The following is a 26843-nucleotide window of genomic DNA, read 5'->3' on the forward strand; positions in this document are numbered from 1 at the left end:
TTTCACTCAAATCCGACTACGGATCGATGTTCAAAATCCAATAATTCACTTTAGTAAAGTTTAGACAAAACCCCCCAATTTCTCTTTTGAAATCATTATTCAAATGCCAAAATCAAAGATGGAAACATGCAATATAATCAAAATTTAGTACAAAACACTTACCCCAATTTATATGGTGAAAATCCCCTCCAAAATCGCCTAAATCCGAACTCAAGGGTCTGAAATAAAGTACTTATATACACTGTACAGGGGTGCCCTTCGCGAACGTGGAATAAGCCTCGTGAAGCACAAGCTTACATTGCCACACTTTACGCTACGTGTTTGCAGCAACATCCTCGCGAACGCGATGCAACCTCCACGAACGTGGACAAACCATCGCGAACGCGATGAAGAACCCATCAAGACTGACCAGCCCCCCATCAACACTACGCGAATGCATAGACATGGTCGCGAACGCAGAGACTTAAAACCTCAACTAGCATGAACACGAAGAACAAACATCAAGAATCTCCCATTGCACTATGCGATCTCGACTCAACTTTTGCGGTCGCGAGGAAGACCAGAACCAGCAGAACTAACATGGCCCAAAATGGTCCGAAACTCTTCTAAAACTCATCCGTGCCCCTCGGGACCCCATTCGAATAGACAAACAAGTCCCAAAATATAACACAGACCTACTTGAAATCCTCATATCACACATAACAACATCAAAACCACGAATCGAACCTCAAATCTAACTTAATGAACTTTTGAACTTTCAACTTCCAAAACTTGTGTTGAACCATATCAAATCAACTCGGAATGATCTCAAATTTTGCACGCAAGTTTCAAATGACATAACAAACTTATTCCAACCCCCGGAACCGAAACCCGAATCTGATATCATCAAAGTCAACTCCCGATCAAACTTATAAACATTCCAAACCTTCAAAATTTTAACTTTCGCCAAATAGTGCTGAAACCTTCTAGAAACTTCCAAATGCAAATTCGAGCATACGCCAAAGTCCAAAATTATCATCCAGGCCTATTGAGACCATCCAAACTTCGATTCGAGGTCAAATATACCAAAAGTCAAACTTGATCAACTCTTTCAACTTCAAGCTTCTCAAGTAAGAATCATCCTTCAAAATCAATCCGAAGCACTTGAAAACTAAAGCCGACGATACACACTAGTCATAGCATCCCATACGAAGCTACTCATGACCTCAAACTGTTAAAGTTAATACAAATGCTCAAAACGACAGGTCGGGTCGTTACACTAAGACAAAACACTTACTATAAGACTTAGAAAAATAACACTCGAAGCCTCAAATAAACATAACAATATCAAAACCATGAATTGCTCCTCAAATCGAACTTACTTTTGAACTTCAACTTCCAAAACTCGTGCCGATATCAAATAAACTCGGAATAATTTCAATTATTTCACACAAGTTCGAGATGACATAACGAACCTATTCCAAATCCCGGAACCAAATTTCGAATCTGATTTAATCAAAGTCAACTATGAATATTCCAAGCCTTCAAATTGCTGACTTTCGCCAAATAGTTCTAAAACCTTCTAGAAACATCCAAATGCAAGTCTGGACATACGTCTAAGTCCAAAATTACCATTCAGCCCTATCGAAACTATCAAACTCCGAATGGGGTTCAAATACATCAAAAATCAAACTTGGTCAACTCTTTCAACTTCAAGCTTCTCAAGTGAGAATTATCCTTCTAAATAAATCCCGAAGCACTTGAAAACTAAAGTCGACTATACACGTAAGTCATAATATACCATACGATGCTATCATGACCTCAAATTGTCGAACTGAATGTGAATTCTTAAAATGACCGATCAGGTCGTTACACTATGACAAGACACTTACTATAAACCTGGATGAATAATAATAATAATAATAATAATAATAATAATAATAATAATAATAATAATAATAATAATAATAATAAAAGGCAATATAAATATAGGGAAGACTAGTAAACTCATAAGAATGGGACCCGAAGGTCAACTAACAGAGGCCCAGAATAACATCATCTCGTAAATATCAAATTACAAAAACAAAGCACTACAGCTACAAACTGTTACAACACATCATACTCTGTTGTAGTGCGCAACCTGATCCCAATATCAATTCAGTATATGTTGCAGTGTGTAACCCGATCCTAATATAATATCAATATCTGTAGCGGCGTGCAACCCATTCCCATTATCAATTCATTTTATTACTGTTGCGGCATGCAATCTGTTGCCAATATAAACTCATTAACATGGACAACTCAACACAACCACTTCAAAATAAGTAATAAATATGAAAGCGAACAATTAAAGAACTAGCGATCTAACTAAGGCATGGAAGGCATAGTAAATAAAACAACATGGTGCAATAAAACAATTTCCACCCGCATGCTTCAACCCATGGTAACGTATATATACTCATCACCTTACATATACATCATCACCCATACATAATTCACGAAGAAAATAGACCAACAAGTGTAACGACCCGGCCGATCGTTTTGTGTATTGTAGCCTCGTTCCCCTATTTACTACTTCTTCTATATTCATTTATATTTTTGTGACTTGTCAAGGTGATTGGTCTAGTTTCGAGATGCTTTGGGGTGAATTGGAATACTTAGTCCCAAGGTTTGAAAGGTTATATTGGAAGAGTTGATCGGAGTTTGACTTTTGTGTATATGACTTCGGAATAGAGTTTTCATGGTTCCTATGGATTCGTATGGTGATTTTTCACTTAGGCGTATGTCCGGATATTGATTTGGAGGCCCGTAGGTTGGTTTGAGACTTTTTGGCGAAAGTTGGAAAGTTGAAGGTTTGGAGGGTTGATAGATTTGACCGAGAGTTAACTTTATTGATATCGGGTTTAGATTTTAGTTTGGAGGGTTGGGTTAGGTCTGTTGTGTCTTTCGGGACTTGCATGCAAAATTTGAGGTCATTTGGAGTTGATTTGATATTATTCGACATTAGTTTTACAAGTTGGAAGTTCATTAGTTCAGGACGCTTGAATTGGGGTGCAATTCATGGTTTTGGTTTTGTTTGATATGAATTGAGGCTTAGAGCAAGTTTGTATTGTGTTTTAGGACTTGTTGGTATGTTTGAACGGGGTATTGGAGGCCCCATGTGTGTTTCGGTTGAGCTTCGAATCTTTTTCCATCATGTTGGACTTCTGATTTCTGTGCCTCTGGTGTTCTTCTTCGCGATCGCGAAGTATGGGTCGTGATCGCGTAGAGTAGTTGTGGCAGGTGGGGTTTTCATCTTCCCGTTTCCGCAAGGAAGGATGTGTTCGCAAAACCTTAAGAAGGTTACTCATCTCGTACACAAATCGGCAGGCGCATTCACGTAGGAGGAAGATCCTGAGGATTTCACGCGCCTTTTCTTCGCGATCATATGGTCGGGTCCACGATCACACAACTTTGGAGGTTTGGTCATCGCATTCGTGACACCAGAGTCACGTTCGGAGAAATTGGGCAGTTGGAGTTTTTGTGCTTCATGATCGCGAAGGCTTATCCGCGATCGCGAAATGAAAATGCCTGGGGCAGAATGCTTTAAATCCCATTTCGAGGGTTAGAGTTATTATATAACATTTTGAGTTAGAGAGATCGGATTTGGGCGATTTTGGAGGGAATTATCACGATTAGAATGGGGATAAGTGTTCTTGACTCGAAATTGTTATTATTTCATGATTCCATCTTTGTCTTTAGCATTTAATTGGTGAATTAAAGTGGAGAAATGAGAGATTTATTAAAAACGTTTTGAAGTGCAAATTGAGGATTTGAAGGTCGATTTGAGGTCGGATTTGGATAATTTTGGTGTGGTTGGACTCGTAATCGAATGGGTGTTCGGGATTTGTGAATTTTTTCGGGTTCTGAAGTTCGGACCCGAGGTTTACTTTTTGGGTTGACTTTTTTTATTATGGTTAAAGATCTTAGTTTTATCATTTGAAATCAATTCCTATGGCTTTTATTGATTAGATTAAATTAATTTAGCTAGATTTAGGTCGTCCAGAGGATGATACACGCGGGAAGTGCTTGTTAGAGGAGTAATTTGGCTTCCTTGAAGTAAGTATCTTACCTAAACATGGTTGAGGCACTAGTTGCCTACATTATTGGTGATAGCTACGTGTTATGGGTGCACATATATGTGAGGTTTGAGCCCATGTGCGAGCACCAGAGTATTTATCCACGTTCGAGGTAGTGCTTAGGCTATGATATGCCTTGAATTGACTGTAAAGCTTTAAGCTATAATGTTTCTCATATTTGTAGCCTTGTTATGAACTGTTTGAGCCATGTTTGAGGTTACATAGAGGCCAAATCCTTGAATGAGCTTGATAATTGCTATTTTTGTGATGAAATTGTCGATTTGAGCTATGATAGTATACTTTGCACATGTATACACTTTAGCATGCCATTATACCAGTCCAGGAGCATGAAATTTGATATTCATTCATCATATACATATATTCTTGTATATTTGCTTATGTGTGATATGTACTGGGTGTCTGTGTTCACGCTAGATGGATTGTATGTTATGCTTGTGACTATGCCGGATGAATTGTATTGTTATGCCTATGACCATGCCGGGAGGATTGTATTGTTATGCATGTGATCACGCCGGGCGGATTGCATTGTTATGCATTTGACCACATAGGACGAATTATGGTATTGAGCCTATGAGCACGCTGGGCTGGTAGCACATTGAATTGGCCGTACTTGCGTGTGGATATGGATCCATCCCCCTAGGGTCACCCTCTCATATTTCTCTCTTGATGGTGTACGCGTGAAAATGAGGAAACATGATTAGTGGTTTGATACGGATTTGTAAAAGGTTTTGAGGAAAAATCTGGCTAGTGTTTGTTTGGATTTTTCATTTCATCATTACTTGCAATTTTCGTGGTTAATTACCTAATTTAATTGCCTATCATATTTATGTTCTGAAACATTGACAGAGCAGAGTATCTGAGTAATTTTTCACACACACAGATGGTCCTTTCTTTTCTTTATACTTGATTGCATTACTGTTTAGTACTTGTTGGATTTATGAAACTGTACAGGTTATAGTAGGTATCATTTATAATTCTTGCTTAGTTTACCTCACCAAGGTTAGTTATGATACTTATTAAGTATATTGTATCGGTTATACTCATACTACACTATACACTTAATTGTCCAGATCCAGGTGTTGGGACCAGTTATCAGTAGCGGAGTTGCTTGTTGAGCTGAGTATCGAGAGACGAGGTAGAGCTGCATTCTCGCTTGCAGTCTTGGCGTCTTTTTTATTATGTATTGTTGCCCTTATTTCAAACAGTATAGTTCCTGGTCATTTCAGACTTGTATTTCCTATTAAAGCTCATGACTTTGTATTAACCAGTTTCTAGGGGATTTATCATGTATTAGCACTATTTCATTTTATTGAGGTTTTAGACTTGTGTTATTTCTGTAAATTTTGCTTTTTTGTTTCTTTATTGTTATGTGCGGCTTGTCTAGCGAGTGTGTTAGGCGCCATCATGACAAGTTGCGATTTCGGGTCGTTACAACAAGTCATAATTTCTTCAAGTCAAATTTAAGCACGTCACTTACCTCACTCTGTAACAAAATCAACAATCAATCATGACTTTGCCTTTCGAACAAGCCCCAAACTAAACAAATATAGCCAATTATCGATCAAACAATTCAAAATAAGCTTTAGAAACTACCCACATATGAAAAAGGTTCAATTTTGATAATTTTTTAAAAAGTCAACAAAAGTAAAATCGAGGCCAGGTTGATCGAAATCCGAAATTCGGACAAAAACCCGATTACCCATTCATCTCGAGCTCCTTTACTTTATTTGTTTCGAAATCTGACCTCAATTTGAGGTGTAAATCTCAATTTTAAAAAATCCTTAAATTCTACCGAAAAAACCCTAATTTTTACAATGAAATTCATAGATTTGATGTTAAAAATTCATGAAAAGTAATGGGAAATTTATAGAAAATGTATTATAGTTTCTTATCAACGAATTTGGGAAGAAAAAGTTCTTCAAAAATCACCTCTAGAATTTTTGGGGTTGAGAAATAGTATAAAATGATCTAAGTCCAGTTTCCCCTCCTTTTTACCTAGCTGCAGACGTCACATTTGCGAATACTTCTTCGCAAATGTGATGTCTGCAGATACGAGACACGGATCGCAAATGTGATCAGTGCATCAGGCAGTCAAAGGTTGCAAATGCGAGTCACCTTCTCATAAATGTGAAGAAGTGTACGAACACTGTAATATGTGATTGTACAATAAGCAACAAGAATTGTATTCTCAAAACTAAAAGTCTTCTATGGTACTGTTGTAATTTCGTTACCATCTAAGCATTTACTGCTATATTTCTGTGACACGTGTACTGCTTTATAAACACGTGTACAATTATTCTATTCCATCCCACTTAATAGTCTAAATGGTCATCTAAGCGCATTACCTTCTTTTCTACTTCTCTGCTTCATCTCTCTTTCACTAATTGGTAGTTTCTAAAACTTTCTATATCTCTTTGATGGTAAGTATTTCTGCAAATTTTCTTCGTTCATTGCACTTTTTTGGATATATGTTAGTTTCAGCTCTCAATTCTGGTAAGTTCTTCTGCAATCTATCTTTGCTTATTGCCTCTTTGTTGGTAATTTCGTGCTAGATTCTAGAATTTAGGATCTTTATAATTGTATCTAATCTTCACATACATGCTTAAAAATAAATACCTTGATGAATGCTAGTTTATGATTTTGGATAATTATTTCCTGATGTCTTTTGATTAATTCTCTTTTGGTACAAATTAACAACTCCAAAATTAAATCGTTTCATAAAAAAATCAAAAGTATGAATTTTGTTTGCAAAGTCAGCCCACCCAAAGTTTGTCTCGATCTCCGGTAATATTGAAGTCACGTGACTCTTTTGTAACAAGTTGGTTAATTAGTTAGTTAGAGGCAGTGCTCATGTGTGTTGTGTATTGATGGTAGGCTATAATCCCGTATTTTAGTCGCTTATTTCACTCTAATTCACCACACTTTACTTATGTTGAGATTTAATAGGTGTGTTTTGCACTTATTGTGTATTTTATTCCCCGTAGGAGTCATTCCGAGCTATATAGATATTGTGGCATGAATTCATGCTATTTTGGAGCTTTGAATTCTAAGTAAAAGCCCAAGAATTAAGTCAGTATCGAGTTCGGGGATCAACGGATGATAGTGGAACGCAATGAAGAATCGAGCAGGTATACTGTGCAGTATCCAGTAAATTACATATAACATTTTTTCTTGGAACTCCGTTTGGGATCCACAATATATCGTTGGAAAGCTATTTAAATAGGCTACAACTTTCATGTTTTACACTTTCCCATATTCTCAACTTATACAACCCAGGTGAGCGATCAAATGCGCGGTCGCGCATAGGGCGCGTACTTGGGGCAGAATGGTGTGCAAAGTGCACGACCAGGTGCGTGGTCGCGCATGTCCTGTAAGGGAAAAATCTGATTTCGCTAAGAAAGGGTAGTTTTGTCCGGTATTTGCTTTGGGGCAGATTAAATACCCCAAAACACCATTTTTGACACACTATTGACATACCTTAGACCTAGGGAAGCTTAGGAGAAGAAGGAGAAGCAAGAGCACAAGGATTTCATCCATCCTTCCTCACTCAAATCCGGGTTTCGATTGTATTTATGTTTTTCTCTATTTTTGTTTCATTTGTGAAGAACTCCTCCGTGTCTATGGAATAGAACCTTTTGGGTTTTGACGGATTTGGTGTAGTAATGGTTGTTTGTGGATTATAACTCTATGTTTATGTATTTGAATAGTTTTTGGAAGATTTAATTGTTGCATCTATGTTCACTTATTCTTGTAATCGAAAGAGGCATAACTTGTGATATATTTACACTATGTTGTTAATTGAGTTCATAGATTCTTCTAAGTAATCGAAAGAGGCCATTTGAATCCTTGATTAAACCTAGTTAGGAGGATAGTCGAAAGAGGTTCTCCTAAAGACCAATCCATTATGAATTCTTGCATATCTTCACTGAGCTTAAATTGGTTCATATTGTGAGTTTGAAACTTAATTGAGAGAGGAGTTTCTACTAAACATTTGTACTGATAATTAAGTGAATTCGAGATACTCACTTGAACATTAGAAGTGAATTATCTAGAGTTAGATCCCAAACAACTATCTTGCACCTATCTCATCAACCCATATTTTCTCCCATTGATAAATTCCTTGCTTACCTTTGTTAATATTGTCATTAGTCAATAGCTGTAGATTTTAGATTATTAATTATATATATCTCAACTGTTGATCCTTCTGGATAGCAATCTAGCTACAAACTACGAGAATACTATTTAAATCCAATCCCTGTGGAGACGATAATTATACTATACTATCTTTGACTAGCAAGCACAATTTAAGCGTGTGTTTTGCGCTCGTCATGTATATATGTACAGTGCTCATGCATTGAACAAGATATACATAATCAGATTTTTATTCTCTCATCCTCATTTTCTCTGTTCTTCACCTTAGCTTCTAGATTCTTCTAACATGGTATCAGAACAGCGATTAGGGCTCTGAATATGCTTCTTCTTCTTCTTCTTCACCCAACTGGTTCGCCATTGTCAAATCTAGAGTTGTCCGCCATGGGAGACACATCAACGCCTCAAATTGACCATCGTCATCCACTCTCTCTTCAACCATCCGATACGCCTGGAGCGATTCTAATAGATATCAAGCTAACATGCCCATAAAATTATGGATTATGGAGTAGATCGATGCGTTTGGCTCTGTTGGGGAAGAACAAGCTAGGTTTCATAGAAGGAACATATGTGAAGAGTTTAAACAAAGGAGAATTAGTGGATCTGTGGGAACAATGTAATGATGTGGTTCTATCACCTTTGGACTCAAATTGGAACCCTAACTCAAGTTACTGATTCTGTTACCACGCACTTTACTAAAATGAAAGACTTATGGGATGAACAAGACACCTTAATACCAGGCCGATGATGTAATTGTAAGGAATCAGAAACTTTTCTTGAAATATTTTATCAGCAACGTCTAGTGCAATTTCTAGTAGGATTAAATGAGACCTATGCTCACGTCCGTAGCCAAATTTTGTTAAAAACTCATGTGTTATCAGTAAATCAAGCATATGCCTTAGTAATACAAGAAGAAAGCCAAAGGGCTCTTGGTGTAATGGACATGAATAAGGAGCCATTGACTATGTTAGCTGGCAGGGGACAAATGATAAAAGGCAAAAAGTTTGGTGTAATTTATGAACATTGTGGGTATAAGGGGCATCAAAAAGAGAATTGCTACAAAATTATGGGATATCCACCTGATTTTAAGAGCAAAAGAAAGCCAATGCAGGGTGCTGGTGGCTTCAAGACCTATGCTAATAATGCAATAATTGAAGGAAATAATTCTGCTGAAGGGAACAGTTCTACTGAGAGCCAGTCTTAAGGCCACTACTTCACAGAGGAGGAGTATAAGCAGCTTGTGGACTTGCTGAACAAATCTTCAGTTGGTGATTGCAAAGTCAACATGGCAGGTATTTTTTCCATGTTGTCGAATGATTGTCTCTTTGAATGGATCATTAACTCAGAGGCGTCTCATCTTATCACTTCCTTCAATGATAAACTAGTTGACATCAACAAACTAGAAAGTCAGGAAAGTAGAAAAGTGCAGGTACCAGCTGGAAACATGTCACAAATAACAGATATAGGAAGTGCAATAATCCTAGAGGCACAGAGGATAAAAAATGTTCTACACGTGCCAGACTTCAAGTTCAGCCTACTTTCACTATCAAAACTGACCACAGATCTTGATTGCATTATTAAATTTTTTCCTGACTTCTGTCTTTTACAAGGTCTTTATAGTGGCAAGGTGATGGGGATTGATAGCGAAACAAATGGTCTTTACATCCTTAGAAAAGCAATAAAATCAGTAGCAGCAACAATAATGATAGAAGGAAACTATAACACAAAATTATGGTATTCAAGATTAGGACATCCATCCATGAAAGCAATGCAGCACATTCCTCCCTTGAAAGGTTTAGCAGATGAGCATACTCAACATGAGTGTCAAATATACCCAATGGCAAAGCAACACATGTCAACATTCCCAGATAGCACAAGTAAAACAAACTGTAGTTTCCAGCTAGTACACCTAGATGTTTGGGGTCCTTATAAGGTTTAGCAGATTAGCATACTCAACAGGAGTGTCAAATATGCCCAATGGAAAAGCAACACAGGTCAACATTCCCAGATAGCACAAGTAAAACAGACTGTAGTTTCCAGCTTGTACACCTAGATGTTAGGGGTCCTTATAAAAAACCTACATATGATACGAAATATTACTTTGTCACAATTGTTGATGACTATAGTATATATACTTGGGTATGTTTGATACTGTCCAAATGTGAAGTGATAATTGTATAGAATTCTTCAATTCTAGATGTAGTGCTTTTATTTTCTGCTCTTGGAATAGTTCATCAAAGTAGTTGCACATACACTCCACGGAAAAATGGTACTGTGGAAAGGAAACATAGACATATTTTGAAGGTTGCAAGAGCTTTAAGAATTTAGAGTTCTGTCCCAATTAGATTTTGGGGTGAGTGTATAAGGATTGCAGTTTACCTAATTAATAAGCTCCCAACTGCAATCCTCAAAGGGAAGTCACCTAATGAAATACTTCATGGCAAAACACCAATACTGGAACATTTGAGGGTGTTTGGATGTTTGTGTCGTGCCGGTGTCTTACCAAGAGAAGATAAATTTGCAACAAGAGCAAATAAGACAATGTTTATGGGCTATTCAGAAACACAAAAGGGGTATAGGTTGTATGACTTGGAGTCTAAGTCCTTTTTTGGTTAGCAGGGATGTTTCCTTCGGGGAAACTATATTTCCCTTCAAGGAAAGGAACTATGGAGACAATAGAGATGGTGACTTGTTCCTGCTGGATCCAATTCCAACTGAGAGCATTGATCCTATTACACCAGAAGCAGGATCTCAAATTACCAACTCATCTGATGAAAACAACACAGTGTTTGACATTTCTTTAGAAAGAACACATTTGGAGAACACAACAGATCTAGAGGAAAACCTGGACAACTCGGAGACAAATATCAGTCCAAATTGTAATGATAACATCTCAGATTGCAGCATACCAGCTGAGATGAACCAATAACAGGCTATCACAAATGAACAAGATGCAGGTGAGTAGTCTATTGAACAAACTGTAGGTGAGCAACTTGAAGAGTTAGCTGTAGGGGGATCGGTCTGATAACCAAGAATCAAATAGAACTAGACCTAGTAGAGTCTCTAAGCCTCCTACATGGTTGAAAGACTATATTACTGGGAAGAAGACTCCAGCCTTCTGTCACTATCCTATTACTGCTCATATATCTTACGATTATCTACCTGAATCCTATCAATCCTATGTTGGTCTTGTCTCAACTGTTGCAGAACCAAGAAGTTTTAAAGAAGCAGCTCAAGAAACGAAGTGGATAGAAGCCATGGGGCATTAAATAACTGCCTTGAAGGACAACCACACCTGGGAAATTATTGATCTCCCAGTAGGTAAACAAACTGTGGGATCTAAATGTGTATATAAAATTAAGTACAAAACAAATGGAGAAATAGACAAATACAAGGCCAGACTAGTGGCAAAAGGGTACACACCACAAGAAGGTTTAGACTATCATAAAATATTCTCACCAATTGCCAAGACGGTAATTGTAAGAACAATGATATCTATTGCAGCCTCAAGAAATTGGGATCTTTCACAAATGGATGTAAATAATATTTTTCTACTAGGAGATTTGTTTGAAGAAGTATACATGGATTTGCCTCAAGGATTTCACAGACATGTGGAGTATAAGGTATCCAAATTACTTAAGTTACTCTATGGCTTAAAACAAGTTTCGACAATGAAACATCAAGCTCACTGATGCCCTAATAAAAGCAGGCTATAAGCAGAATTCTTATGATCATTCTCTATTAACAAAGAGGGATGGAGATGATATAATCATAATCTTGGTGTATGTAGATGATATTTTCATCACAGGGAGCAACAAGAAGATGATTGAAGAAGGTAAAGATACACGTCATAAAAGGTTTAAAGTAAAGGACTTAGGAAAGTTGAGATATGTCGTGGGCATTGAAGTTTTAAGATCGAAGTCTGGGATTCTACTTAATCAAAGAAAGTATGCTTTAGAATTGCTTGAAGACATTGGTTTGAGTGGGTCCAAACTTGTTACTACCTGGAGGTTAACCTTAAACTCACATTTGTGGAGTATGATACTCGTGTTGGGAAATCTGATGATGAGCAATTGACAGATGCTGGAAGTTTTCGAAAGTTAGTAGGTAAGCTACTATATTTGACCATTACCAGGCCAGACATTAGTTTTGCAGTACAAATACTGAGTCAGTTCATGTAGCAACCAAAATTATGACATTGGAATGCATCTTTGAGATTGGTAAGGTACATTAAGGGGTCACCTGGACAAGGTATACTCTTAAAAATAGGAGCTGATATAGAGCAGTTAGCAGCCTTCTGTGATTCAAACTGGGCTCCTTGTCCAAATACAACAAGATCAGTAACAGGCTATGCAATTAAGTTAGGGGAGTCTTTGATATCTTGAAAATCCAAGAAGCAACAAACCATAAGCAGAAGCTCAATTGAAGCTGAATACAGAAGTACTGCAGCAGCAGTAGCTGAAGTAGTTTGACTAGAAGGTTTGTTAAAAGAAGTGAGTGTTGACATATCAACACCAGTGAAGTTTTTCACTGACAGTAAAGCAGCAATGCACATTGCAGCTAATCCAATATATCATGAGAGAATAAAACATATCGAGATTGACTACCATTTCATTAGGAAGAAGATCAAGAAGGGACTGATTCGACCAGAATATTTGGGAAGCAAACATCAACTAGCTTATCTTTTCGCAAAAGGGTTGGTTGCAACACCACACTATTATCTGTTATCCAAGCTAGGGTGTTAGATGTGTACCATCATCTAGCTTGAGGGGAGTATTGAAGTTACTCTTTTGTAATAAGTCGATTAATTAATTAGTTAGTTAGAGGCGGTGCCCGTGTGTGCTGTGTAGATATGTACAGTACTCATGCATTGAAGAAGATATACAGAATGAGATTTTCACTCTCTTATGTCTTATCCTCATTTTCTTTGTTCTTCACCTTAGCTTCTAGATTCTTCTAACAAGTATGATTACATGCTTCTTTCCGTTCATTATTCTAAAATTTGTTTTGTTCCAAAATTTCTCGAACTGCCACTTCGAATAATAGGAGTATACCATCAAGAAAGAGGCGGGATTGGTTATTTGCGGTTAGTGCTAATACATGTCTCATGTATATGCTTCACCGGCTTTTGTTTCAATCCCTTCTAAAGGAAAAAACAGAATACAATATCACACCTATATATTTGGATATTTTTCATCAACTTGTGTTCCTTTCTCTTGTTTTTGTTTAATGTGAACATAAGTAATACTATAGTTGTTGAAGTGGATTATGCATCCAAGGTGTTTGATGATATGTCTAACTCATTTTATATGGTGTAATGAAGTTCACAAATCTTATTTTGATTGTTTTCGGGAGAAGGCAGATGTGACCGCGGGATCAACTGAAATAACTAATGCCGTAAGTCTGCGATTGCAGGTTTCCAGCCTTCACGGGATTGCTGGCACCATGGGAAGGTTAGTCAACCTCGCTCCGCAAAATAGTAGTCTTTGTCAGATTCATCATAATTGATCTTTGTTAAGATCAGCAATATGAGATAATTATATGATAAGTTTCTAGAGAGTCTTAGTCTCAATTTTATGCAATGTCTATGTATGGTATTTAAGCCTGAAATTACCAGGAGTAAAGTAGCATGAAAATCACAATAAAGAGAAGTTGGTTAAAAATGTTCATGTAAGTAACTTATGCAAACCGATTTAAAGTTCATCAATTAGTTCAACATCTACAATCTATGCAAGAAAATTAGGCAGTCGAATGAGCTGCTTAGCAACAAATTACAGTAGCTTTTCTATAAAGGCCTTTACTACTTATCTGCTAATACACTAGGATCGCAATTTGATAATCAGTTCCACAAACGAGTTATCACGATTTATGTTACCTTCTTGAAAAAAAGGAGGTATGAAGATTTTCTATGACTTCATATTTCAAGTTAGTTGTCATAGCCTGATGAAAGATGGTAATATTGTAACCTTCCAGTTATAAAAATATATGCTAAAATTGTGAGAGTGCACAAAAGATTAAGGACGACTATCTCTCTCTCTCTCTTTCTCTCTGTGTGTGTATTTACTTAATTTCTCCCATATGAACTCTTTCTTACATTCTATCTGGTTTGGCATTGTCAAATATTATGCACAATAAACAATTAAATATCCCAGTTAGGATTGATTATCAAATATTATAGTGAATATAGCTTGTAATATTTAGGTACATTAACCAATATTGTAGGAAGAAGTTTCAAAGGAGATACTTAGAATAAATTTTATTCTGCAAAACTTTGCACTTGAACTTTTTCGAAAAAAAAGAATATACTTGTTTTGTATATTTGTAATTTTTTAAGTTGGTATGACATCAAATGACAATGGATTGTACAATATAGTAATATGAACGCGTATTTTCTACTGCCCTTATACTAAATATTGTGCATTGTAATGCCAAAAAACCTATTCCCTGATTTCAAACACATGCTTTCCTAGAAAGCTAAAGATCGGTAATCCTGTTAACAAGAACGCCGCAAAATTTTTTATGAGTGGATGGAGGAATTGCTCTTGTGATGAGAGACTTTTTTTTCGTTTCTATACAAGATTAGAATGTTAGTCTGTTGTTTGTCTAAACAAGAATGATAGACTTTAGACTAACAAGCTCTCCACAGAATAGGCAACTTGAGAGACTTTTTCTGTTACATTCTTTTACACTTGAAAGCTTTTTATTGATTATTATAGTTAGTGCATATTCTTTTCAGTTAGAGGAGTAATGTACTACTGCAGCTTTCAAGTTTCAAGCATTTCTTGGCATTACTATAGAAGGAGGTAATGAAATATTTTTCTAAGCCTTTTTTCTATCGGTCGAAAGCTTGAATGTTCTATAGGCCCGTGCATAAACTAAATACCTAATATGTAGGCACGGGCATCACCTCTCTAGTGTGTGTATATATATATCTTTACCTTTGTTATATATTCGAGGCTTAGAGTAAAGTTACGTCATTACAAAAAAAAAAAACTTTATCAGAGACCAGAGTGTATTCAAATATTACGAATACTCAGAGTTTGAAGTGAATTTGCTCATTATCCTCGTGTAACCATAAAATTGGCGAATCAAAGTTGGATCAAAATATAATCAGTTCAAAATTCATGTTGTAATAAGTTTATAATGAGGACTTTAGTGCCTATTCCTGCATTGTTACTCAAACCCAACAGGAATTAGACAACCCCCGTTCCCAAAATAAAAGTCTGTAAATTGTTTGGAATTCGAACTTTTTATTTTTCCAATTTTTTTAGTGATTATTTGTAGAATTAAACAATGGATTTTGACTTTTTATTCAGATCTCAAGGTAATTGGCCGATTGAAACAAGAAGAAACTTCCAATCGGAAGAAACATTATAATAGCGGGAGTAGACTATTTTTTCAAATGGACCTTTTTTTTTTTTTTTCTTTCAAATGGACCTTGTCAATGACTAGCTGATATTTGGGAAAACGAACTGTATTAAATATTTGGTCATACAATATTAAAGAAGAAGTCAAGATTTCCAATGTAACCTAAGATAAGTATTACTCCATCCGATCCATAATAAGTGATCATTTTACCTTTTTATTTTGGTTCAAAATAAGTGTCCATTAGTTACATAATCAAGAAGAAATTAATTTTATTTTTTCAAAATTTGCCCTTATTTACATATTTCAATGAATCAAGGTAACAATTAATTAAGGTTAATTTAGTGAATACATCTTTTTTTCTCTATGAGTTCGTATTTCCTTAATGGGTGTTGTTTAACCAAAAATAAATTTCTCGGTCAAAGTCAATATCTAGAAGAAATCAAGTTACTGATAACCAAGCTTTACTTCACTTTCCCACAATTTTGGAAGAATAGCTTAAAGAATGGAAATGACTGACAAAGGAAAATAATAAATAAACTGATAATCACTCCTCAAAATTTAGGCTTAAAGCTTGGAGAATAAAACAAAGAATAATAGTGTGGATTTCAATAATAATCGTCACCCTTCCTTACAAAATGAGATTTCTGTCCTTATATAGGAGCATACAATTATAATGATTCCCATGCTTAATTTGAGCTCACTAATGGTATTAATTGTATAGATTGCCTGTTACCATATGTGACCATAACTATTACATTTATGACTAAAGATTCATTATAACTGTACCGATTCCCCTTCCTTATTTACTTTTGGTTCGTGTACCTTCCGTTTTTGCAGCCTTTATGCATTTCGTTCATGTTTCTTCTTTAACAGTTGTCAGGTTCGGTTCTTTTCCCTACGTAACCCCGTGAGTGTTTCTCCGTGTCTTTCCTGCATTCTTAACTCATCTAATTCAGAATGTCACTTGTCGTTACATCGATGCCCCACATGTCATGCCCCGTTAGCTTGCTGGCCGTCCACATGTCATCTCTTTTTCCTCCAATACAGGTATGCCAAAGGTAAAATAGTCAATTATGTATTTAGGTAGAAGTGGTAAAATTGATACTCCCTCCGTTTCAAATTAGATGACGTACTTTCCTTTATAGTCTGTTCCAAAATAAATGACACATTTCTAAATTTGAAAATAATTTAATTTTAAACTTTTCATTTTACCCATTTTACACTTAATGAGAAGCTTTTATAACCATACAATGTCATGGCCCCACAAAGCTTTTACCCCTTAAGTTTTTAAAACCACAAGTTTCAATTTTTTTTTCCTTAAACTTTGTGCCGAGTCAAATTACCTCATCTAAATTGAAACGGAAGGAGTAATAAATATCGAGGATGAGAATGATATTATTTTTGTTTACTTCAGAGTGCTAACTCAGTTCCTTTGTGCTATGAGGAAACATACTCCTCCTTCATCTTATAAAAAGATAAAAAGGAGGATCGAGTCAGTCAAAATTTAGCCAAATATTTAACTTACATAAATTATTCTTTGCTCCATTCCTTACACTACTCGTTTCTTCCTTGAATAGCCAACCACTTGCGTACAGTTTCATTGAATATTTTGACTAAATCAATAAATTAAGTGTCAGGCCTTGTTATAAATACCTGTCTTCACTCAATGGTTTCCACACACAAATAACTTAATAGAAAGTTCATTAATTACATCCAAAGTATAAGAATATGGCAAAGTCACTAGTGAGCTACACAACCTTCCTTGCTCTCCTCTTGTGCTTCCTCCTAATTTCATCCAATGGTTGGTACTTCTTTCATCATCATTTTATTTATGAGTATTTTTTATGCCTTTGCACACTTAGACCCTACTTGCTATATAATATGAAATATTTATCGCTATAATCACTATATGTTGGTATCCAATTGAAATTATACATGGATCCGTATCTATTATTTTTTGAGAAATAATTCACATATTCCAATAAATGATTTTCACCAAAAAACAAACTTATGATAAGTTGTTGTTCCATGCAGAGATGCAAGCGGCAGAGGGCAAACTTTGTCGAAGGAAGAGCAAGACATTTTCTGGCTATTGCTTTATTAGTGAACACTGCGACGAAGAATGCAAAGAGAAAGAGGGGGCAAAGAGGGGTATGTGCATTAAGAAGAGCATCTTTAGACGTTATTGCTACTGCTACCACACGTGCAAATAAGCATCAAATGCTCTCAGAATTCTCGTTTTTGTGTATAATAAATAAAAAGTGGTGTGTTGTCTTGTGTGTGAAAGAATAAAAATACTACTAATTCACTAGAATTGTAGTTATTGTGAGAATATAGTACTAAAGTACGTTTGTATTATCATATTGTACGGTTTTTTTCTTTGGGTCCGTACTGTAATCTAAATAATTTATAGAAATTTGTTTTTGTTATTCTGATTGAGTTGACTTGGCTATTATGATTCGACAAACTTGTGATGGAAAATATTGAGCCATATAATACAATCTAAGGTCCTGTTTCCACAAAATCATAGATGCATCAGGGAAAGGGGAAAATTTAATTTATTTGACAAATCATGTAATAAGCAGTTTGTCACGACTCAAATTAGGGGCCAACGACAGGCACTCAAAGGGCTTAGTGTCACGTCCTTAGTCTCTTTAACTAAGTACACGCGGCACTTAACAATTCGCTCACGATCTTGCACAACTTGCTCACTTTTCTGCTATACCAAGTCAGTCTTACTACATTAAAGATCGCTAAAAGAATGTTACAACATGGGAGAATTGCCAAAGGAAGCTTTTTGTATTAGAGAGAACTTGATTGTTTTGCTTGATAAGTTACAACTGAATAGCACACTTTATATACTAGTCTCATATGGGCTAGTTAGTAAATAATATTTATTACACAAGGACTTATTATTTACAAGTAAGTCCCTTCTCTAGAATTCTCTATATAGCTAGAATCTTCTAAAGACTTTTCTAGCAAATCCATAGGGTTCTAGGGTCTTCCTAGGGAAACCTTTATATTTCTGTAGAACCTTCCTACAAGCGCTAGCCTCTTTCCTATGTAAGCTTTCCATATGGCAAAAATATATGCCAAGTGGCACCTATGTGGTATGATGATGTGGCGGGCCATGACACTCTCTCCCACCAAATTTTGTACCACCCTCGACATAAAGCATCGACACATACGCATGCACCTCACCTTGGCACCGCCGGAGATCTTTGTCCATTAGCCATGATGCTCTATGGAGCAGTTCTCCTTCCCATGTCACAACGTACTTGTCACCTTTTCTTTCCTCGTTTGTACTTTTGATGGGTAGCAATGATGGCTTCGATACTCCGCCTGTCGGATGCCTCTCCCCGCTCTTGGCCTGATTCTCCCCACGACTCGACCTAGTCTAGCAGCTTTTCAATCATCGGGTATGTGGTTCCACTCCCTATTTGGCTGCCCTCCGTGGTCCCATCCTTGCTAGCAAACATTACCCCTCTGGTGCATAGTCTAAGTCTGGTAGCTTGCCATCACTTTGTAACTCGCCATCCTCTTCAACTATGTCCGCCCAACTTTTCTTGTTGCCACAATGCTCCATTTGCATGGCGCCAAGATAGGCTTTGGAATCCCCTACTTTCGGCTTAGATTCCAAGTGCATCCCCCAAAGCAGGCGATCCCTCCGGTGTCACCCTTGTGTTATTGAGCAAAGTTCCCGAACATTGTTGTAAGATTCCCCAACTCTGGGCAATCACTTACCCGATGATATCCTTTACAGAAGTAGCACCCTCCCGTAGGCACGTACTCGCTATTGATTTTCCGGCCCCTTACCGTTTCTCTTGGACCCCTGTCCATTATGGGACGGACCCTTGCCATTTTCCTTGTATACCTCGGCTATGCCTTTCCCATTGTCCTTGTCATGATCTCCCTCACCCCTCTCGACATTGCCTTCTTTGGACTTGGCAGGTTCCATCTTGAAGTCAACGAGTGATTCAGCTACTGCTATGGCCTCGTCCACGTTGGCTACTTGGTGTTTTCTTAACTCCTTCTTTACCCAATTTTGTAACCCATCCATGAAGTAGAAGAGGGCGGAATCTTTCTCAGACAACGACGGGATTTGCAATATTAAGGTAGTGAACTCGCGCACATACTCCCAAATGGTGGTCGTCTGTCTGAGCTCCCTTACCATCCGTCTAGCCTCGTATACCATATTCATTGGGTAGAATTCCTTCTTCAAATCCTTCTTGAATTGCTCCCATGTCTCAATCTTGCATAGCCCCTTCTCTATGTTGGCACACTTCCGATGTCACCACAGCGCGACAACCTCGGTCAGGTACAATGAGGCGTTTGCGTACCTTCGCACTTCATCCTCCTCCTTGACTACCTCAAAGTACTTGTCCTTCCTCCAACGAAAGGCATTCACCACGCGTGCGTCCCATGCACCACCATATTCCTTTGGCTCAAGGACCTTCGTATTCGCCCATTGTGCAAGTACCACACCCTTGGTAGTCCCGACTATGGTCCCATACAAAGCTTCCTTCTAACAATCTCTTGTGTTCTTTCTAACATTCACTTAGCCATAAACTTTGCTCTAATACTGTCACGTCCTTAGTCTTTAACTAAGTACACATGCGATACTCGACAACCCGCTCACGATCTTGCATAACTTGCTCATTTTTTTGCTATGCCAAGTTAGTCTTACTACACTAAAGATTGCTAAAAGAATGTTAGAACACATGAGAATTGCCAAAGGAAGCTTTTGTATTAGAGAGAACTTGATTGTTTTGCTTGATGAGTTACAAATGAATAGCCCCCTTTATATACTAGTATCCTAGGGGCTAGTTAGTAAATAATATTTATTACACAAGGCCCTTATTATTTACAAGTAAGTCTCTTCTCTAGAATTTTCTACATAGCTAGAATCTTCTAAGGAATTTCCTAGCAAATTCATAGGGTTCTAGGGTCTACCGAGGGAAACCTCTATATTTTTCTAGAACCTTCCTACAGGTGTTAGTCTCTTTCCTATGTAAGCTTTTCATATGACAAAAATATATGTCAAGTAGCACCTACGTGACATAATGATATGGCGAGCCATGACATTAGTCCCACCAACTGAACCATCAACTTATTTTAAATCATGGTCGACAAGCTAATTTTTTCCCATACAACACATCTCTAAATCAAGCTTTAATTTACATGCAAAACACAAGGATATAATGTACGTGGTCAAACTTTATATAATCCAAAAGATTACAATTAAATCATTAGACAGAGATATAAATCTAGAAAAATGGTTAGGGCACTAACCTTGATCCATTAAAAAAAAGATTTATTTAAAGAAACCAGTCTTCTAAGCCTGGAACCGCTCTTTCAATACTTTATTCATTTGAGAGATGGGAAAAAGAGAAAGAGAAAAATTGTGTTCTAACTTTAGGGACCATTCAGAAAATTTGTGTTCTTAACTTTAAGGACCAACCTTTTTAAAGGTTATGTTGAAATGCCTTTTAAAACTAAAAAGGTACATTTTCATACGGTATATGTCCAACAAGCATATAACAAAAATAAATAAGTGATATTTCTTAAGCTCATATACTAATACTTTATAGAATTTCATAAAATTGGGCACCTTTTAATTGATAACATGTACAAATATATTAATATGAAAGTCCCTCACAAAGAAAAATTTCTAATAATCTCCCACATGGACCATATATATGTCAGAAAAATCATATATATATAATTGTAAAAAACCGACCGGTCGTTTTGGGTTCTAATATACCGTTATGTGATTTCGAGATTTTTCGAAGGTTTATTTGATGATTTTTTACTTGCGAGTATGGATGGTTTTAATCCCGCGATATTTGGGAGTAATTTGGAATACTTGGTTCCTAACTAAAGGCTTAAAGTTGGAAAAGTTGATCAAAGTCAATATTCTTGGTAAACGATCTCGGATCGGTTGTTTAAAGGTTGCTATGTGTTCGTTTGATGATTTTGAACTTGCACATAAATTTAATTTTGGATGTTCGTTGAAGGTTTTGATCTTATTTGTCGATAGCTCTCAATTTGAAGGATTTTAGAGTTCCTAAGTTTAACTCAAAGTTGACTTTGATATTATTGGGTTTCGATTAATGTTCTGAGCCTCTGAGTAGGTCCGTACAGGTAATTTGGACTTGTGTACATAGTTTGTGGAATGACTCGATCGATCGTTTTAAGCTCTAGCATCATGTTCAATGGTTTAAGGTCTCGATTAGCTTCACATTGTTTATTATGACTTGCGTGTATGATCAATTTTGATTTTCGTGCATTTCAGAGTTGATATGAAAGGATGATTCTCATTTTAAAAGCTTAAGTGGTAAGAATGACCAAAGTTTGACTTTTGTGTAGACGACTCCGAAGTGGTATTTTGATGATTATGATTTTGGACTTAGCTATATGTCCGGATTTGGATTTGGAGGTCCGTAGGTTGATTTGATACTTTTTGCGAAAGTTGGAAAGTTGAAGGTTGGAAAGATGAGAGGTTTGATTCCGGGAGTTGGTATAGCTTCGTTGTGTCATTTGGGACTTGCATGAAAAATTTAAGGTCATTCTGAGTTGATTTGATATGATTTGGCACGAGTTATAGAAATTGAAAGTTCATTAGTTTATTAGGCTTGAATTGAGGTGCGATTCGTAGTTTTGATAATGTTTGATGTGATTTGAGTCTCGACCAGTTCCGCGTTATGTTATGGAACTTGTTGGTATATCCGGACGGGGTCTTGGGGACCCCGGTTATGTTTTAGATGAGTTTCGGGCCATTTTGCCCAAGGTTGGAGTTACTGGTTTTCTGGTGTTTGTTGTTTGCGATCACGAGGATTCAACTGCAATCACGCAGTGATTGTTGAATGTAACGACCCGACATGTTGTTTTGAGCATTTGCATTCTGTTCAGCTGTTTGAAGTCTTGAGTAGTTTCATATGATGTATTATGACTTGTATGGATCGTCAGTTTTGGTTTTCAAATAATTCAGGATTTGATTTGGAAAGATGATTCTCAACTAGGGAGTTTAAAGTTGGAAGAGTTGATGGTTCCGTTAGGTCCGGATAGTAATTTTGGACTTGGGCATATGCCCAGATTTCCATGTCGATGTTTTTAAAGTGTTTAAGCGCTATTTGGTAAAAGTTGGAAATATGAAGGTTTGAAATATTTATAAGTTTGACCGAGAGTTGACTTTGATTATATCGGGTTCGAATTATGGTTTCGGGAGTTGGAATAGGTTCGTTGTGTCGTTTGAAACTTGTGTGCAAAATTTGAGGTCATTCTGAGTTGATTTGATATGGTTTGGCACGAGTTTTGGAAGTTTAAAGTTCATTAAGTTTTATTCAGGGAGATATTCGTGGTTTTGATGTTGTTATATGTGATTTGAGGCTTCTAGTAGGTCTGTGTTATATTTTCGGACTTGTTAGTATGTTCGGACGGTATCCCGCGGGGCTCGGGTTTGTTTCGGACGAGTTCGGATCATCTTTAGAACATGTTGGTTATGCTCGTTTGGCTGAGACCTAGCGTGACCGCCCCTGCGGAACTTTGGGCACAGGCACAGAGCCGCAAGAGCGGCAATGCTGGCACAGAAGCGCATTTTAGGCGGGCCAGGTATGTCCGCAAATGCGGAGGATGGGTCGCATCTGCGGAACAACAGAAACGGAAGGTGAAACATAGAAATAGAAGGGTTGCCTAGGTAGGAGTTATCGTAGATGCGGATGTTTGGCGTATCTGTGGGAGCGCAGATGCGATCGATGTTGCGCAGGAGCGGGAAGGCAGGCTGGGCGAGAGCTTTGCACAAGCGGAAGGTGCATCGCACCTGTGATGTCCCAGAAGCGGAGAACAGTCTGCATGTGCAAGTGGTCGTGGCCTGAGTGTTTTACTGTAGAAGCGGAGGTTGGGTCACAAAAGAGACACCGCATAAGCGGCTCTTGGACCGCACGTGCAGAATTGTTGGCAGACTCTATTTATTCTGAGTGTTGCTCATTTGATCCCATTTTTTAGAATTGGAGCGCGATTTTTGGACAATTTTGGAAGCGATTTTCACCACATGGATTGCGGTAATTGTTTTCTACTCGGTTTTGATTATATTTCATGAATCTATCTTCGATTTTTGCATTTGAATTATGAATTTTCAAGAGAAATTGGGGGGTTTTGTCTAAACTTTTCTAAAGTGAATTTTGGAGTTTTGAACATCGATTCAGAGGTGGATTTGAGTGAAATTAGTATGGTTGGACTCGTAATTGAACGAGTTATTGGATTTTGTGAGTTTTGCCGGGTTTCGAGGTGTGGGCCTGGATTTGACCTTTTGGTTGACTTTGAGTAAATGTGTAAAGATTCGACCTTTATCATTTGGGATTGTTTTCTTAGGCATTAGTTGATATTTTTGAGTTGCTTTTGGAGGTTGATACGTGCGGGATGGCATTTCTAGAATATTGTTTGGCTTGCTTTGTATTGAATTTGTCTTGTTAGAGGTAAGTGACATTTCTAAACTTGGGATTGAGGGTAATTACCCTGGGAACCATGTTATTTGTGATGTGTTGAGGTTACACACATGCTAGGTGACGGGCGTGTGGGCGTGCACCGGGGTAATCATGACTCAAGTTGACTTTTGGACTATTATCAGACTTGTTCTACTATCACATCCTGGTATATCTATGTTTTCCCCAACTTGTTTGATTATCTAAGTTGTAATTTATGTTAGAAATCATGTTTAAACTATGTGTTTATTCGACTGAGACATAATGAGGCCATTTATGTTGTTTTGAGATATCGAATTTAACTATAATTATACACTTAGTCATGGTTCTTCATTTGCATATCATATCTCAGTCCATGTTCATCATTCATCGCTATATCATATGTTATCACTGTTTTTCCATAAATGTTGGGCTGAGTGGTACGAGATTGTGAGCCCTTGAGACTTGATAGGTTGATGATTGAAAACCAACTCGGATCAGAGTTTGGATGGTTCTATTAGGATCGGAGTCTTAGAAGCTCATGACTTGTACTACCAATCCTTGAGAATTTGTATAGAAAGCTTAGTTGTTTTATTTATTGATTCCTATTATCCTATTTGTGTTTTGTTGTCTATCATTTGGCTTACCTAGTAGGTTGCGTTAGGAGCCATCACGACTAGCTTGATTTTGGGTCGTGATAAGTTTGTATCAGAGCTCTAGGTTCATAGGTTCTACGAGTCATGAACAAATGTCTAGTAGAGTCTTGCAGATCTATATGATGACGTCCATACGTATTTTCGAGATGCTACAGGGCATTTAAGATGAACTTACCATCTTTCTTTCCTTATCATGCGACATTGATTCAGTTTGATATGTACCTCTTTAAATTCCTTCCAATCACTCGTACGTGTATTTGAGAACTCAGTATCGGCTGTGCGTCAATGGCTTGTGGATTCCATGGATGAGATGTGAGATGTCTTTGCTATATTTTGGTGATGCGCCAGTCTGGAGGACTTGAGTCCAGGTTTGACCATAGCTTGGGCTTGGTGGTTCCAGTTATGTGAGCATGTGCTTTTGGATTATATGTTCGGTTATACGAGCGTGGTAGATGGATCAGTGAGTGGTTGAATGGCTATATGCTGAGTATAAGGTGACGGCAGGATGTGTTCAAGTGTCTTTGATATGACGAGAAGGGTTGTTTGGGATGTGAAAAGGACTATTGGATGCTTGATTTCTATCTTGATGTGTTGTACGATCTCGAGTTATGACCGTGTTGAGGGACCTTTCATGTTTTTCAATTATGGGATGAAGTGGATTCTTATGTCCTGTTGACGAGTTTAGACTCAGGAAGATTAAGTGACTGCATGCTGGTTGTGGCCATGGTAGGGCGTAGTGAAATGCCAATTTGAGGCTAAGCATATGGGTTATCTCCTGCAGAGTGGTCTACGAATGTGTGATCCTTATGATGTTGTGTGGAGAGTTTCTTTCTACTAGTGGGTTATACATGTTGCGATTTGAGTTTAGATCGATTGAGAAAGTCTACTTGACTGTCATGAGGATGAATGCAAGCTTAGAAGATAATTTGAGGTATTTCATGGTTCGTGTTGCATGAGCTTATGATGAATTTAGTTTAATCTCAGTGCGGGATTATGGAAGTAATAGAGTATGGTTATTGTTGGATATTGGATATTTTGTTATATGTCTTTAAACCAAGTGGGTGAGTCTACTATTGACGATTTTATTGCATGATTATACGATTTTATGTGTTGTATTGGTTTCGGTCGGAGGAATACTTGTGGATCGGATATGACTTGCAGAGGTTGGTTTTGAGGGTGACTTATGCAAGGAAATTTCTGGATGCGTGATGCATTACACCTTATGGATATATGGGAGTCTTGGAATGGTTTAGGTTTGTTGTTCGTGATGGATATAATATACTAATAAAAGAGATTCACTCGGTTGCTTAGAAGTGTCGATTACTTCTTTGGGTGTTGGTGTGCTAATGGAGCACATGTCGTTCGGCTCGTTTGGGCGGTGCATTTGAGATTTGAATGGGATTGATAACTCTCTAGAAGGTTCTAAGGAGTTCACGATTCATATGTAGCATTTGGGGATTTATCTGTATTTGTATATGGCTAAGAGTTGAGATTTGCATTATATGGTGCCGAGACTTGCGGTATTTCTGTATCATTAATGACTCTACATTTCAACATTTGAGAGGTTAAAGAAATGGCTTTAGATTCACAAAAGGTCACTTTAGAGTGGCTATCTCGGGTGCGTTATTATGAATGCTTAAAAGGGAATACAATGGCTTTTGGGTTTTATGGTGATGTGGTTTCATGATAGGGTATCGTGTGGCGAGTTTTGGTTGAGGAGCATGGTATTATGGCAAGGAAAAGTGTTAACTTAAAGGAAATTCAGAAGAAACTCGAAGGAAATAGGACAACTTTGTAGTGGGTTGGATCAGTATGGTAATGGTAAGCTTGGTTCTTTGGGTTCTTATGATGTGGTGAGTCCATACAGGTGTTTTATGGTAATATTCTTGGGTTGGAGACTTGTATGACTTGTTTTTTTTTTAGAGGGATTTAGTTCTGATGGCTTGGTTGTGTGCAAGTGGGCTTCGTAGAGTTCTCGATAATTTTTACTACGACTTGAGAAAGATATTTTCTTCCGGCATGAGGAGTATGTTGCGTATTGTAATTTTCTCCTGGATGGGAACAAGTGAAAATTTTCTAGCTAATTGAGTATG

The 26843-nt window shown here is 37.3% G+C and overlaps 1 protein-coding gene across 4 annotated transcripts; it reads left to right on the forward strand.

Moving 5' to 3' along the window:
• The first annotated feature begins 6445 nt into the window (after positions 1 to 6445).
• Positions 6446 to 18064, forward strand: LOC104108685 (uncharacterized). 4 transcript variants are annotated; one of them, XM_070188456.1, is made up of 6 exons: positions 6446 to 6538; positions 7103 to 7246; positions 13683 to 13720; positions 15004 to 15070; positions 16509 to 16693; positions 17670 to 18064. In XM_070188456.1, exons 2-6 carry the CDS (start codon positions 7215 to 7217, stop codon positions 17846 to 17848), a joined length of 501 nt encoding a protein of 166 aa, XP_070044557.1. In that variant the 5' UTR covers positions 6446 to 6538; positions 7103 to 7214; the 3' UTR covers positions 17849 to 18064. The 4 variants fall into 4 exon arrangements, with proteins under 4 accessions (XP_070044557.1, XP_070044558.1, XP_033515182.1 ...); XM_070188457.1 differs by lacking the exon at positions 6446 to 6538 and adding an exon at positions 6595 to 6611; XM_033659291.2 differs by lacking the exons at positions 6446 to 6538; positions 7103 to 7246 and adding an exon at positions 7298 to 13353 and having other exon boundaries at positions 16509 to 16682; positions 17670 to 17806.
• The last annotated feature ends 8779 nt before the right edge of the window (positions 18065 to 26843 follow it).

This window comes from Nicotiana tomentosiformis, chromosome 11 (genome assembly GCF_000390325.3).
Source record: "Nicotiana tomentosiformis chromosome 11, ASM39032v3, whole genome shotgun sequence".
In the NCBI taxonomy this organism is placed as follows: Eukaryota; Viridiplantae; Streptophyta; class Magnoliopsida; order Solanales; family Solanaceae; genus Nicotiana; species Nicotiana tomentosiformis.

What these genes read in the sequence shown, in the direction of transcription:
- LOC104108685 (XM_070188455.1), top strand. Translation starts at nt 13,241, where the DNA reads ATGCTTCTTTCCGTTCATTATTCTAAAATTTGTTTTGTTCCAAAATTT. An exon ending in GGCGGGATTGGTTATTTGCG is followed by an intron (nt 13,354 to 13,682) that starts GTTAGTGCTAAT and finishes CTGCGATTGCAG; the next exon opens with GTTTCCAGCCTTCACGGGAT. An exon ending in TGGCATTACTATAGAAGGAG is followed by an intron (nt 15,071 to 16,508) that starts GTAATGAAATAT and finishes CTTCTTTAACAG; the next exon opens with TTGTCAGGTTCGGTTCTTTT.